At 43.9% G+C, this 15,527-nt stretch overlaps 1 protein-coding gene across 1 annotated transcript in view; it reads right to left on the bottom strand.

Moving 5' to 3' along the window:
• The window catches only part of LOC126203084 (glucose dehydrogenase [FAD, quinone]-like), a 195,628-nt gene extending 192,031 nt beyond the window's left edge, over positions 1 to 3,597 (bottom strand). Inside the window, exon 1 of the mRNA XM_049937326.1 lies at positions 3,510 to 3,597. Within this exon, the coding sequence (XP_049793283.1) occupies positions 3,510 to 3,514 (5 nt within the window). The 5' untranslated portion in view covers positions 3,515 to 3,597. The remainder of the gene's footprint in view (positions 1 to 3,509) is intronic.
• Between the last annotated feature and the right edge of the window lie 11,930 nt (positions 3,598 to 15,527).

Below are 15,527 nucleotides of genomic sequence, written 5' to 3'. Positions count from 1 at the left end.
GATGTATAATAGTTGTGAATCATTAAATGGCTGGTATATCAATAAAGTGGACGGAAGACAAAATTGTCCTGCAAAATCATTCAGAAGAAACGATTTATAAAACAGATTCTTCGACGATGGAATATATAATCAGCCGGCGTCGCAAAGCAAGACTTGTCAATATGTTATCTATGTAAGCTACCCGCTCTGGAGATAGCATATCTTTCTGAAAGTTTTCAAGAGAAGATGCCTCCTTCAATAACTTTCCTTCCTACGCGATATGTTTACCGGAAAACGAAATGTATCGACTATCACGCAGAAGTCTAGGCTCGTTTTAGTACAACCTACGAGGGCTATTCAAAAGTAACGTCCGATCGGCTGCAGTGTGCAAACCACTGTCAAAATAAAAAAAAATGTTTTATTTGCAACAGTGAGCTACTACACCTTTAGCTACTTCTTCACATAGTTGCTGCTCCGACTTAAGCATTTGTCGTAGCGTTGTGCCACCTTTGAAATATTCTCGTCATAGAAGGCAGTTTAAAAGTAATGTTTTTTTTTCGCGGTGCTGTGCTGTGCTGTGCTGTGCGTGATCAAACACTTCCCAACGAAAATGCTGCAGTAGCATCTTCATTGCCCCTCCAGGAAACGCATGACAGTTATGTTCCGTGGGCTGCACGAATTCAAGCGAAATCTCTCACCAGGCCCTCATACTTGAGGAGAGACGCTATTTTCTAGGCATCTTCACGTGTCCACCGTGCGCTAAGATCTGAAAAGAGCGAAGTGATCCGATGGATATACTACACACATTGCCCAACTCACCTGTGCAAAGCTTCACCGGATTTTTCACTGTGGTTTTCATTTCGCACCCGATCGGACCTTGCTTTCCTAATAACCCTTGTATAACTTGTAATGCCAAGCCAATATTTCCAATTCGTGCTGTTGCAGCAACTACGATATTTTCCTTAGCGATATCTCACTCTCCGAACTAAGAATGTGTTCCTTTGTAGTAACACTATTTTTCTGTACGGTGCAGTTTGTTAATGGTATCCAATCACCGTCATGCAGAAATACTGCAACGTTTACGACAAAATGTAAATAAACAAATAAATATTTTAGTTGGAGTATGAGGATGAATTGGTACACTTGACCATTTATGATGTAGTCGATGACTGGTAAGATCTTATGGGACCAAACGCTGAGGCCATTGGCGCCTAAGCTTACACACTACTTAATCTAACTTAAACTAACTTACGCTAAGGGCAACACACACACACACACCCATGCCCGAGGGAGGTCTCTAACCTCCGACGGGGGAAGTCGCTCGAACCATACAAGACGCCCAAGACCGCGCGGCTACCCCGCGCAGCTCAAGTCGATGACGATGTACTAATACAAACAGGTATCGACAATTTGATAGTCATTTGAGCAACTAGGTATCTGTTAATGTTGCTTAAATTTTGCACTAGTTTTACGACGACCACCACTAAATCTGATTTCTCTGTTTACTGAGAAACTTAAAATGGCTGACATGTTTCGGATCTTCCCGTACCGTCAGGTGCACGGCAAGCTGTTGTACGTATACATTGATACAAAGCGTGTACCTTGTAAGTACGTTTATGCGTACTATACGCTCAGTCTAGCTACGAGGGTGATCCCAAAAGTAAGGTCTCCTTTTTTTTAATAAGTACATAGACCTGTTTATTTCTACAATGGTTTACATCAGTTTACAGCTTGAAAATTTAGCTATTTTTCGACAGAATCATCATTTCTGTCGATGCATTTTTGTACACGCTGTGGCAGTTTTTGTATGCCCATGTCGTACCAGCTCGCTGCCATGTTGTTCAGAAAGTTATGAACCTCGTCTTTCACCTCATCGTCGGAGCTGAATCGCTTTCAAGCCAACTGTCCTTTTAACTTCGGGAACAGGTGATAGTCATTGGACGTCAAGTCAGGGCTATAGGGTGGGTTGGTGATTACATCCCACTGAAACTGTTGCAGGAGAGCAACGGTTTGCCGAGCGATGTCATGGAGAATGTGCACGCCCTTACTCAACATTCCTCTTCTCCGGTTCTGAATTGCCCGTTAGAGTTTTTTCAGTCTCACAGTACCTGTCAGCGTTAATTGTGGTCCCAGTGCTCAACCTTCAACACTGTCTCCTCAGAAATTGACGCTCTCCCGCTCCTTTGTTCGTCGTGAATTTCGGTCCGACCAGCTGCAACATCTCTACACGAACATTTTTGACATCCATGCACGACTCACAATACACTTCCGTCAATTGGCGATGGATTTCAATCGGCGCAGTGCCCTTTGCGTACAGAAACCGAATAACTACGCGCAATTCGCACTTGGCGGTAACATCCAACGGGAGCTGCATTCTCAACGGCTGCCAAGCCAAGATTGAGCGCCTCAGCGCGGCGTGCGCATGTTTACACACAGCGCGTGAAGCAATCTTCATAACAGTGTGATCAACTACCACACAAACAGAGTTCTGTACTTATAAAAAATAAGATACCTTACTTTTGGGATTACCCTCGCAGACATGGAGCATAAGGGAATCTGGCTTTTCCACTGGTCCGGGTATCATCCCTACGGTCGCTCCCAACATTCCCCGCGCGTAGTGCCAAATTAGACTGCGTTTGTAGTAGAAGCTGTCTCTTTGAGTGCATGAGGTGTATAACTGTTACCAGGTACATTGACTATTTATTAGACCGACTCCGCTAACAGAAAATTGGGAAGGCTACAGATCTGAACACCGGTGGTGATGCGGAACTGATTTCTAGTGCAATCTCCCACCCGAGTACGTGGAGCGTTTCCGTTTTCGTGACGCTCTCGCATTGAATAAACGCACAGATCTTAGTTAATCCGATTTCATAACCACCCACTTGGATATAACTGCCTTAGGGAGGCTACTATTCATGTCACAACAAAAGCGTCTCGCAGATTTTTGAGAAACAAGGCGATCAATTATAAAAAATGGCTCTGAGCACTATGGGGCTCAACTTCTGAGGTCATTAGTCCCCTAGAACTTAGAACTAGTTAAACCTATCTAACCTAAGGACATCACACACATCCATGCCCGAGGCAGGATTCGAACCTGCGACCGTAGCGGTCTCGCCGTTCCAGACTGCAGCGCCTAGAACCGCACGGCCACTTCGGCCGGCGCGATCAATTATATTTGGCCTCAAAACTCACTGGCTACTAACGCTGGCAAAGATGCCTGGGATAACTTCTGCTCAAAGCTCAGGAAAGAAATCCTCGCTATTTATACGAATAACAAGAACGATGCCCGGGCGTTTGCATACAGCAATGTTTGGAAAACAGTTAAAGATTTGTTGAATTCCTTCCGCTTGTGTGGCCCCTTTGTCTTCTATTAGTGTTGAACAAAGACGATATAAAATGAGCGATCATAAAGGGACTTGATCAGTTAATATTTATTACATAGCGTGATTGTATTGTTAGTGGCAAAGATAAATTTATGTTACTTGGCTGTTAACCTGTTTTTGTGTTCGAAAATCAGAAATTTGCCTTACCGCATGGCAAAGAGGGACAGAGGACCTTCCGAAGCTCTGGTGCTACGAACAGACGTTCCGCCCTGTCGAACTCCGAATGTCCACTGAGGTTCCGAGATGCGCTCTAAAAAGGCGCCCATTTGCTGAGTTAAGCTGGCTGATAATGCAGAAACTCAATTAGGCATTATCAAGACGTAAATAATGAGCTGTCACTTTGCAGGTTCACAGTGTGCACATGCTGCTGATAACACGAAGTACGACGACTGACGGTGACGTAATTAAAATGGAAGTACAGAGACTCCCCTCGTTAATGTACACAAAAGGGCTGTTCGGTACTGCACAGCAGTGCATTGTGGTGCACTGATATGGATTGTTCGCAGTTGCTCCTAATGACTTTCGGCGTGGGATGGGTGTCACTTACATCACGGCTTGTTTTCCTTGCCATTGTGTATGACGCTGACAGCCACAATAAATGTTAAGAGGGAGGAACAGGGGCTTCCATGACTCAAAGCTGGGAAAAAAAATTATTCCGTTATCAACTGAACTGCATAAGCGGTCAGCGCATTGCTTATCGTGCAGGTAGGAAAACAATGTGACTTCGAGATTTCAGCAGCAAAAAATGTCACGACAAATGACCAGATAAACGAAAAGTTTACTTCCGTCTTTAGCTTGCAGTTCCTTCCCGGAACTGTAGGAAATAACCCTACAAGCACTTTATTCAAACTAATCGCGCTAACCAACACAGGCCTTGTGTTCAGTTTACATCGGGAGGACGCTCAGCCATCCACACTTGGCCCGTCCGGTTGGCCGAGCGGTCTAACGCACGGCTTTCCGGAATGGGAAGGAACGCCTGGTCCCCGGCACGAATCCGCCCGGCGGACTTGTGTCGAGGTCCGGTGAGCCGACCAGTCTCTGGATGGTTTTAGGCGGTTTTCCATCTGCCTCGGCGAATGCGGGCTGGTTCCCCTTATTCCGCCTCAGCTACACTATGTCGGCGATTGCTGCGCAATCAAGTTCTCCACGTACGCGTACTCCACCATTACTGTACCACGCAAACATAAGGGTTACACTCGTCTGGTGTGAGACGTCCCACCGGGGGCCGAACCGCACAATAATCCTGGGTTCGGTGTGGGGCGGCGGAGGGGTGGACTGCGGTAGTCGTCGTGGTGTTGTGGACCCCTGCGGCTGCGGCGGGGACGGGGCCTCTCCGTCGTTTCTAGGCCCCCGGTTTACAACATACAACATCCACACCTACGAGGAGAACACGACAAGTGTCATAACCCGATTTCTCAGAAACATCCCTCAGTGGAAGACGAGTCAAAATAAGCGGACACGTGGCTCGGCTTGTCCGTAGATACATGACAGTTTCTGACAAAATCGTCAATCAGTTTTTTCGAGGTACTTTATCTGCCTTTTAGCGAGAAAACCGTTCAACCGAAGCGGCGACGCAGTGGCTAGCATCACGGCATCTCACTTACGCACCCCTGTTCGAAACTCGATTATTATTGTTATTTATTTTATTTTTTTCATTTTTCTACCCGTGTCCGTAGAAGGTTACTACATGAATGTTTCTTATGAAGTATACAAGGGCGTTATATAAATTGCACTCTGCACAAAGGATACAGAACCCGTACTAAACCAAAATAAGAAAATATCAACTTGTTTTAGTTCATGTGACAATCATTGTGTGCTTCTGTCTGTGGCAAATTTGCCAGTTTTTCGCATACACCGTAGTGGAATTAGAATATGTTTTCTACTTAGTTGTTGAGTCTTTTCAGGAGACCGAAAATTTCCTCGGTAGGAATCAACATGCATCTCACTAACAACGATCGTGTGAAACCCAGATCGGTCTGTTCGACCACTACAAACAGAAATCGATAGATATCGACATCCGCATTAATGCTCTGTTCGTTGACTTTCGGAATGCATTCGACACAATTTTGCACTATCACCTAATGAATAAAAGATGGGCGTACGGAATATCAGACCAGGTTTTTGAGTGGGTTTATATAACCCAATGAAAAAATTAATAGACCTTCATGACTCGCCGTGTTAATGTGCTAAAGTAATTTCATAAACAAAATTTGTGCAATAGGTCTTCGTATACTTTATCACTTATTATGCGATATTTTGACAACGAACTTCACATTTCCAGAAGGAACTGTCATGTGGGGTAGATAAAACGACGCCAGTAGGGGCACCTAAATCATCTTGTAGACTAATATTTTCATTGGGTATACTGGGTATAAATTTTAAGTTGACAAACCAGAATAACTCGAAAAACAAGCTTAACACGAAAAAATGTGTAGAATCCAAAGCTGATTATTTTCGAGGGGGACATCTGCTGGTGCTAAAATTACCCCACCACCCCAGCCCCCTGGGGATGGGGCGAGAAACTTTAAAATTTCAAATGGGAATCCCCAGTTCTTATTGCAGAATCTGATTCTACATAAATATTTTTTTAAATTCTTGGTAGTTGGCGCTGTAATTCGAGAAAATCCATTTCTCATTTTTGTGTGGAAAATGGTTACGGATAAGTAATAAATACTTATTTACTTCGTAAATTTTGATTCGCTAAAACTAAAACTGCCTTGAGAGAGCGGAATTACAGTTTTACAAATGTTGACCCAAATATTATTTTTTTCCGCAGATTCGGATAAGTTTTGTTTGTTTCGTGGTCATGGGGCCACACAACTTTCAATTATCAAACAAATCATCTGACTAGCTATTAACTAACCAAACATCCTACTTACTACCAAACAAAACTTATCCAAATCTGCGGAAAAAATTAATAGTTGGGTCAACATTTCTAAAACTCTAATTCCTCTCTCTCAAACCCCACCCGATGGGAAGAGAGGAAGAGTTTTAGTTTTAGCGAATCAAAATTTACAAAGCAAATAATTTTTTTTTATTTATCCGTAACCATTTTCCGCCCAAAAGTGAGAACATGGATTTTCTTGAATTACAGCGCAACTACCAAGAATCAAAACAAATGTTTAAGACTAAATAAAACGTAGTTTTTTATGTAGAATCCGATTCTGCAATAAAAAATGGGGGTTACTACTCGAAATTTTAAAGTTGCCTCCCACCCCATACCCAGGGGGCTGTGGTGTCGGGCTAATTTTAGCACCAGCAGATGTCCCCCTCGAAAATAGTCAACTTTGGATACTACACCTTTTTTTCTTGTGAAGCTTATTTTTCGAGTGATTCTGATTTGTAAAATTAAAATTTACAACCTGTATATCGGAAAGTTGTTATTTCCACACTTCTCATTTTGATATCTTCTGTTAATTTCGTTGTTTTCGATGGTGAAACATGCGTCATATAATTATGAAAGATTAAGTACTATAAACGGAATAAACTTTATACTCATGAAGTAATAAGTGCTATCGACAGGGGATGTCAAATGGATTCCATATTTTTAGATTTACAGAAGGATTTCGACACCGTTCCTCACAAGCGTCTTCTTATCACATTGCGTGCCTACGGAGTATCGCCTCAGTTGTGCGACTGGATTCGTGATTTCCTGTCAGAAAGGTCACAGTTCGTAGTAATAGACGGAAAGTCATCGAGTAAAACAGAAGTAATATCCGGCGTTCCCAAAGGAAGTGTTATAGCCCCTCTATTGTTCCTGATCTATATTAACGACATAGGAGACAATCTGAGTCATCAGATGATCAAAACGACTTGCAAAATGATTTTGATATCTACAGGGCTATTACAAATGATTGAAGCGATTTCATAAATTCACTGTAGCTCCATTCATTGACATATGGGCACGACACACTACAGATACGTGGAAAAACTCATAAAGTTTTGTTCGGCTGAAGCCGCACTTCAGGTTTCTGCCGCCAGAGAGCTCGAGAGCGCAGTGAGACAAAATGGCGACAGGAGCCGAGAAAGCGTATGTCGTGCTTGAAATGCACTCACGTCAGTCAGTCATAACAGTGCAACGACACTTCAGGACTAAGTTCAACAAAGATCCACCAACTGCTAACTCCATTCGGCGATGGTATGCGCAGTTTAAAGCTTCTGGATGCCTCTGTTAGGGGAAATCAACGGGTCGGCCTGCAGTGAGCGAAGAAACGGTTGAAAGCGTGCGGGCAAGTTTCACGCGTAGCCCGCGGAAGTCGACGAATAAAGCAAGCAGGGAGCTGAACGTACCACAGCCGACGGTTTGGAAAATCTTACGGAAAAGGCTAAAGCAGAAGCCTTACCGTTTACAATTGCTACAAGCCCTGACACCCGATGACAAAGTCAAACGCTTTGAATTTTCGGCACGGTTGCAACAGCTCATGGAAGAGGATGCGTTCAGTGCGAAACTTGTTTTCAGTGATGAAACAACATTTTTTCTTAATGGTGAAGTGAACAGACACAATGTGCGAAACTGGGCGGTAGAGAATCCTCACGCATTCGTGCAGCAAATTCGCAATTCACCAAAAGTTAACGTGTTCTGTGCAATCTCACGGTTTAAAGTTTACAGCCCCTTTTTCTTCTGCGAAAAAAACGTTACAGGACACGTGTATCTGGACATGCTGGAAAATTGGCTCATGCCACAACTGGAGACCGACAGCGCCGACTTCATCTTTCAACAGGATGATGCTCCACCACACTTCCATCACGATGTTCGGCATTTCTTAAACAGGAGATTGGAAAACCGATGGATCGGTCGTGGTGGAGATCATGATCAGCAATTCATGTCATGGCCTGCACGCTCTCCCGACTTAACCCCATGCGATTTCTTTCTGTGGGGTTATGTGAAAGATTCAGTGTTTAAACCTCCTCTACCAAGAAACGTGCCAGAACTGCGAGCTCGCATCAACGATGCTTTCGAACTCATTGATGGGGACATGTTGCGCCGAGTGTGGGAGGAACTTGATTATCGGCTTGATGTCTGCCGAATCACTAAAGGGGCACATATCGAACATTTGTGAACGCCTAAAAAAACTTTATGAGTTTTTGTATGTGTGTGCAAAGCATTGTGAAAATATCTCAAATAATAAAGTTATTGTAGAGCTGTGAAATAGGTTCAATCATTTGTAATAACCCTGTATATGGTGCGAAAAGTGCCAATTGACCCTGAATAAAGAAAAATGCGAAGTTATTCACATGATTACTAAAAGAAATCAGCTAAATTTTGATTAGGCGATAAGTCATACAAATCTGAAGGCTCTAAATTCAACTAAATACTTAGGGATTACAATTACAAATAACCTAAATTGGAACGATCACATAGATAATATTGTGGGTAGAGCAAACCAAAGACTGCGATTCATTGGCAGAACACTCAGAAGGTGCACCAGGTCTACCAAAGGGACTACTTACACTACGCTTGCCCGCCCTATTCTGGAATACTGCTGTTCAAAATGGTTCAAATGGCTCTGAGCACTATGGGACTCAACTGCTGAGGTCATTAGTCCCCTAGAACTTAGAACTACTTAAACCTAACTAACCTAAGGACATCACAAACATCCATGCCCGAGGCAGGATTCGAACCTGCGACCGTACCGGTCTTGCGGTTCCAGGCTGCAGCGCCTTTAACCGCACGGCCACTTCGGCCGGCGGAATACTGCTGTGTGGTGTGGGATCCGCATCAGGTGGGACTGACGGATGACATCGAAAAAGTACAAAGAAGGGCAGCTCGTTTGTATTATCGCAATATAGGGGAGATAGTGTCACAGACATGATACGTGAATTGGAGTGGCAATCATTAAAACAAAGGCTTTTTTCGTTGCGACGGGATCTTCTCATTTTTTACAGTGTGTTGACGTTTGCTAACAGCTGTTCAAAGCTCTAAGAGGTAATGTATATCGATTACGTGGCTGTCAGCTGTCTAGGTGCCGGTCCTGTATAGACGTGGTGCGGCTTGCGTAAAACCGATCGGTAGGGGCAACTTAATCACCCTGTATATATAGTATTATAAGTGTATATAGCCCACGTCCGTCCTATTACGTTTTAGGGCATTGTGTAAGAATTTAAAGTGTATCGGTCTGAAACAGGGATTTTTTCTACCAATGTTTCCACTAGATGCTAATGTATATTTAAATACATTATTTACAGGAGGAGCGTCACATAATTTGTGAGATGACTTTGCATGTGAAAATAGACCGAAAAAGTGCTGTGAACATGTGTTCGATTTTCGATCGTTACCGAACTGGAGCGGGGTGAAGACTACACACATCCGTGAACGATTGTACCGAAATGCTGTGCGGGCGCTGTAGAGGACAGAATAATGGTGGGAAAGATGACTGATCCATCCTACAAGAGTTGTTCAAAATGTTCCTCACCCATCTCAAACCACTTGTCAAAAAGTTGGAAGGTTGTTGTGTTGCACATCAAACATCATCTCGGCAGGCTTTAATGTGGGCAACAGCGTCGGTGATGTAAGTGATACGTTCTTCACGTGCATCGCCTGTAACCTGCCCTATAAACTGAAGTCTAATGGGGTTGGATTGAGTGATCTGGCAGGCCAGGTAATGAGTCCGCCACGGCCAATCCACTGTTGAGTAAATGTGTTATTCAGATACTGGGATACTTGTCTGGTACAGTTACTAGGTGATCTGCCATGCTGCAGGTACATTTTCCGTCGTTGCTCTAATGTGCTATCTTCCAAAAGCGCAGGTAGGTCAGTAAATGTGCGTATGCTGCAGCTGTCATGCGATTTGGCAGAAACACATGCCCTATCACCAGATCATCAGTCAAACCACACCAGACGTTCACGGAGAACCTGACATGGAATCTTGTTTTCCCAGTGCCACGTGGCTTCTCCATCGCTTATGTATGAGAATTGTTTGTGTTCATGGTACTATTGCGTGGAAATTAGCCTCATCTGTAAATAATGGTTAAAATGGTTCAAATGGCTCTGAGCACTATGGGACTTAACATCTATGGTCATCAGTCCCCTAGAACTTAGAACTACTTAAACCTATCTAACCTAAGGACGTCACACAACACCCAGTCATCACGAAGCAGAGAAAATCCCCGACCGCGCGGGGAATCGAACCCGGGAACCTGGGCGTGGGAAGCGAGAACGCTACCGCACAACCACGAGCTGCGGACTGTAAATAATGAGATTACGCGATATCTTTGTGTACAATCAACCATTCACAATATTGTTGACTGCTTACTGAGTCACCAGAATACAGATGTTGTATGGGCTGCACATGGAGTTGGTACAAGCTTTCGGAACGTAATGTACGTCACACTCGCGTTTGTGGACTATCGAGCTGACGGCTGATGTGCTGTGTACTGGTGATGGGACTCCATTGTGCCATTGCAATAACGTCTTCACTTTCCTCAACTAACCGAAAGGCCTCAAGTTCTGTTGTTACGTGTACAATGGGCAGTGTTCCGGATTTACGTAATGCTTGAAACACATTTGGATATGACCTGGCACAGGGGGTTCGTCGATTAGAGAAACATATGGGAACCGCCATTACGATATTCGACCATGAACAACATGTCTGCCGCGCGGGATTAGCCGAGCGGTCTAGGGCGCTGCAGTCATGGACTGTGCGGCTTGTCCCGACGGAGGTCACTAGAACTTCCCTGGTACACTGAGGCTATGTATAAGTGATTGGAACTCCAGTTACACACAAATAGAATCACCCACACATCAAATCACTTCAAGTCTGTACGTACCACGACATGCACTCATTTCTGGCACAGGACCACAGAATGTTTTACAAGGTGAAAATGAAACAAGTGACAGTCAGAAAAAAAATACAGATAATAAATACGTATATTGATTATTTGGGGACTGAGGAATTTGTTACAATTAGGGATGGTCAAAATTTATATAACTGTCACAAAAACTGTTTCTGAGTCGTGACTATGGAATAGTCAAGCTCCCATAATACATTTTTAAAGGGATGGGATTCACCAAGCAGAAAACTGAGGTTTTACAATTCTCTTCGTTTTTTGATAGCAAGGGGGAACTACTTTTTATTACAATTCTTTACTCCTTGCTATCAAAATTACAGTAGCTGCACGTAAATCAATACCCTTTGTGCCTTGTAAGTGTACTGAGCAGCCTCAGAGTTCTGTTTCGCAGGCTATTACAGATACAGATAGCATCGTGCCGTCATGATGTTATTTGCACGCCTGCTACTTACATGTACCGCAATTTTTGGCACTGCACCCATTAATTACACGGACCAGTCACCTTAGTGACCACTAGCTTGTTCGACGTCAACGTACAGTAACCACTCACAAACGGCAGGTGGCAGTACTAGCAGTGGAGGGAATATAAAGAGTGTCAAGGGACGCGGGAAACAGTGTGTCGTCGTCGTAATGCGGAAATGGAACATTTATCTGACGTCTAAAATGGCATGATGACTGGTTTTCGGGCCAAGTGTGGAAGAATTTCCAAAACGTCCAAGTTTGTAAACTGTTCGCGTGCCGCCGTTGTCAATGTATATCGTGGATGGCAAAACGGCGCTATCCAAAACCGGTGCCGGGGCAATTGTGGTGCACCACGAACCATAGATGACACTTGTGAACGACGGCTACACAGATGTGTCCGAGCGACTCGACGTGCAACTGTCGAGCAGGTGACCACCCACATGAACCGCCGAGTTACTAACAGTGTCTCTTCAACGTTGCTGCGTATGGGCTTGCACAGTATTGGCCTGGTTCATGCAACCATGCTGACCGCCGTTCTTCGGCGACGAAGGCTGAAGTTTGCACGCCAATACCACAAAGAGACGTTCACTGATCGGCGACAGGTGGTCTTTTCCGATGAATCACATTTTATACCCTATAGGATAGACAGCCGTTGGCGTGTACAGCTTGAAACATATGAAAGCAAACATGCTGCAACAATCGCCGGAAGAGTCGACGCCGGCCGCTGGTGGCCGAGCGGTTCTGGCGCTACAGTCTGGAACCGCGCGACCGCTACGGTCGCAGGTTCGAATCCTGCCTCGGGCATGGATGTGTGTGTTGTCCTTAGGTTAGTTAGGTTTAAGTAGTTCTAAGTTCTAGGGGACTTATGACCTCAGCAGTTGAGTCCCATAGTGCTCAGAGCCATTTGAACCATTTTTGAAGAGTCGACGGGGGAGGAGGGACCGTCATTATCTGGGGAATGTTTTCGTGGCGTTCCCTGGGAATCTCGTTGAGCCGTGGTAAAAATTGCTGTTTTGAAGAGCGCGCCACAGCGCGTAGTGTGAAGCAGTCGCCCTTCGTTTGTGGTGGTGGCCCCGCTGTGGCAATCGCAGCTTTGGTGTCTCCCTCTGGTGGGAAAGGTTGCCTGTTCACGTGTATTTAAGGGGCGCTATGGGCTCGCCAGTCGGTCAGTCTGGGGTCGGCCTGGGTCAGTCTTTCGTCCCCAGCTTGCTAGTCTGTCTCTCGGCCGCAGTTGTGAGGCAGTCAGTGTCTGTCTGTCGTTCGGATCAACCTTTGAAGCCGGTAAAATGAGTCTTTCCACTCCGCCAGTAAGAGAACTCAGCGAGTGGTCGCCCGGTCGGGGCTTAGTTCCTGCATCTGAGTCTGTGTTAACGAATTTATTGCTTGGAGTGTAACGACCTAATTTCTGAAACATGTTTTGATCTTGCGTATCATTTTGAGAGGCGGCATCTATGTACTGTAGAGCATCTTAACTTGTTTGGCCAACCCAGTAGAATTTTATAAAGATTGCATTTCATGGGCTTTTATTTAAATGATCATTTTAGTATATAAAGTTGCCACCTTTCACCGTAAGGCTTTCTTAGAAAAAATCAAGTTGCACCTTCGGTGGTAAAGTTAATATTTTAATTTTTACTGTTTTGTACCATTTCCATCCCTCCTACGGAGGTGCATAGTTTGTGTGCTTGTGTAAATTGTTAAAACCTTTAGTTTATAGTAATCTGGTGTGTTGCAGATTTGCACCAGTGTAGTTTTTCAGAGGCTGTTGTGAGCGGTCGTAACTATGGCCGTGTCGAAAGGGAGCGGCAAGGTTCTCTGCCCAAAAGCTCATACCGTCAAAACTTGCTCTTTCTGTCTCTGAATAAATTGTTAACTTGATATTTAGAGGGTGCTTTCTGATTATAATTTTAAATCTGTTTCTTTTAAGAAATGCTTTTAGGCACTAGTAAATTAAATAAATTACCATTTGTTAGAAAGCAATTTGCTTATGATTTCATCAGTTACTCCTTGGCAACTACTTCCACGCTCACATAGAGTGATTGAATGTGTTAATGTTCTTAATGAATCGCTAGTAAATAGAATAAATACTTAAGAAAATTCTTTGAAAATAAATCGCGGTTCACTTGTCATTCTGAAAAGCACAATGGAGCAACACAAATATGCACCTGTTCTTTGGGAGCATGCACACCTCTACATGCAGTTTGGTTTTCCTTCACTTGATGGCATCTACCAGCAGGACAATGCAAAGCGTCACAGATCTCGCAGTGTAAGTTCGTAGTTCGAAGAACACCAGGATTAATTTGCCATATTCCCCTGGTCACCAAACTCCCACGATGTAAACCCAGCCGAGAATTGTGGGACCACCTCGATTGGGCTGTACGCACCACGGATTCTCACCCGAGAAACATCGCGCAAATGGCCACTGCACTGGAGTCGGAAGCTCTCCACTTCCATGTCGATACCTTCCAGACCCTCTCTGACTCTCTCCCTGCATCTTTCGCAGCGGTCCGTGGTGTAAAAAGTGATTGTTCCGGCTTTTAACAGTCTGTCACATTGATGTGAGTGAACAGTGTAGTGTTTCTTCCTGGGCTGTATGTTCCTCACGACTGCAATGTATTCGTTCCTTCAGTAACGATTTAACAGAGATTATCTGCCTACTGCAGAGTTGTTCCACTGCGCAAGCAGTGTCACCCATCTTACTCGGATGCTGTAACATTTTACAATTCTAAGTGTGTTGTGCTTCCCTATTTGTTGAAGGATGCATGAAAACACTACAGAGATCTTCAATAAACCTAAAATAATTATAAATTCAAAATGGTTTCATTTGTCGCATAAAACAAAACCATTCCTACAGTAATGAGAACTATTTCGCTGGTTTCAATATACATCGCGGCCTACGTTGACCACATCAAATAAGTAATAGGTTTATGGACCTTATTACATGGGTGGCACTGGAACATCGTAACCTATTACTCGTAATTAATAATTTAGCTCATCCCTATTCATGACCAGTCCGGAACCACGCGGCTGCTACGGTCGCAGATTCGAATCATGCCTCGGCATGAATGTGTGTGATGTTCTTAGGTTAGTTAGGTTTAAGTAGTTCTAAGTCTAGGGGACTGATCACCTCAGATGTTAAGTCCCATAGTGCTTAGAGCCATTTGAACCATTTGAACCTATTCATGACAGTGTACTCTACTGCATCGTATTTTCCTCAGTGGGAAGGACTCATCAGATAAAGTGTAGTTTGTGACAACTACATGTACGTCTACGTCTACGTGATTGCTCTGCAATTCACACATAACAGTTTTCGGGAGGGCTTTCAGAGTATTTCTCGACCGTTTCAGTCTAGAATAGCACGAAATTCTTATCTGGTAAGGAATCCATACCACCTAGCAATAGTCCAGAAGAGGACGGACAAGCGTAGTGTATGCAGTCTCTTTAGTAGTGTGTGACATCTTCTATGTGTTCCTTCAATAAAAAAGCAGTCTTTGGTTCGCCTTCCTCACAACATTTTTTACGTGTTTGTTCTAATTTGAATTGTTCGTAATTGTAATCCGTAAGTATCTAACTGAATTGAGAGCCTTCAGATTTGTGAGATTTATCGTGCAACCGAAATTAACTGATTCCTTTTAGTATTGATGTGCATGAACCTCCCGCTTTTTTATTATTGGCGTGAATTACCACTTTCTGCACCACCCATGAGCATAACTTGTCTAAATAATTTTGTAATTCACCTTCGATCCTCTGATGATTTTAGTAGACGGTAAACGACCGCTTTATCTATAAAAAAACGATCATGGCTGCTGAGATTGTCTCCTAAATATTTTATGTACTCGTAGATGAAGAAGACAATTACTTTAAGCAGTTAGTTTAGCGGCCAACACTAAGTGTAAATGGTTTCGATATTATACTAGA

The sequence above is a fragment of the Schistocerca nitens genome, chromosome 9, assembly GCF_023898315.1.
Source record: "Schistocerca nitens isolate TAMUIC-IGC-003100 chromosome 9, iqSchNite1.1, whole genome shotgun sequence".
In the NCBI taxonomy this organism is placed as follows: Eukaryota; Metazoa; Arthropoda; class Insecta; order Orthoptera; family Acrididae; genus Schistocerca; species Schistocerca nitens.
Note: the sequence above shows the minus strand (reverse complement) of the source record. Positions and strands in the feature narration are given on the sequence as shown.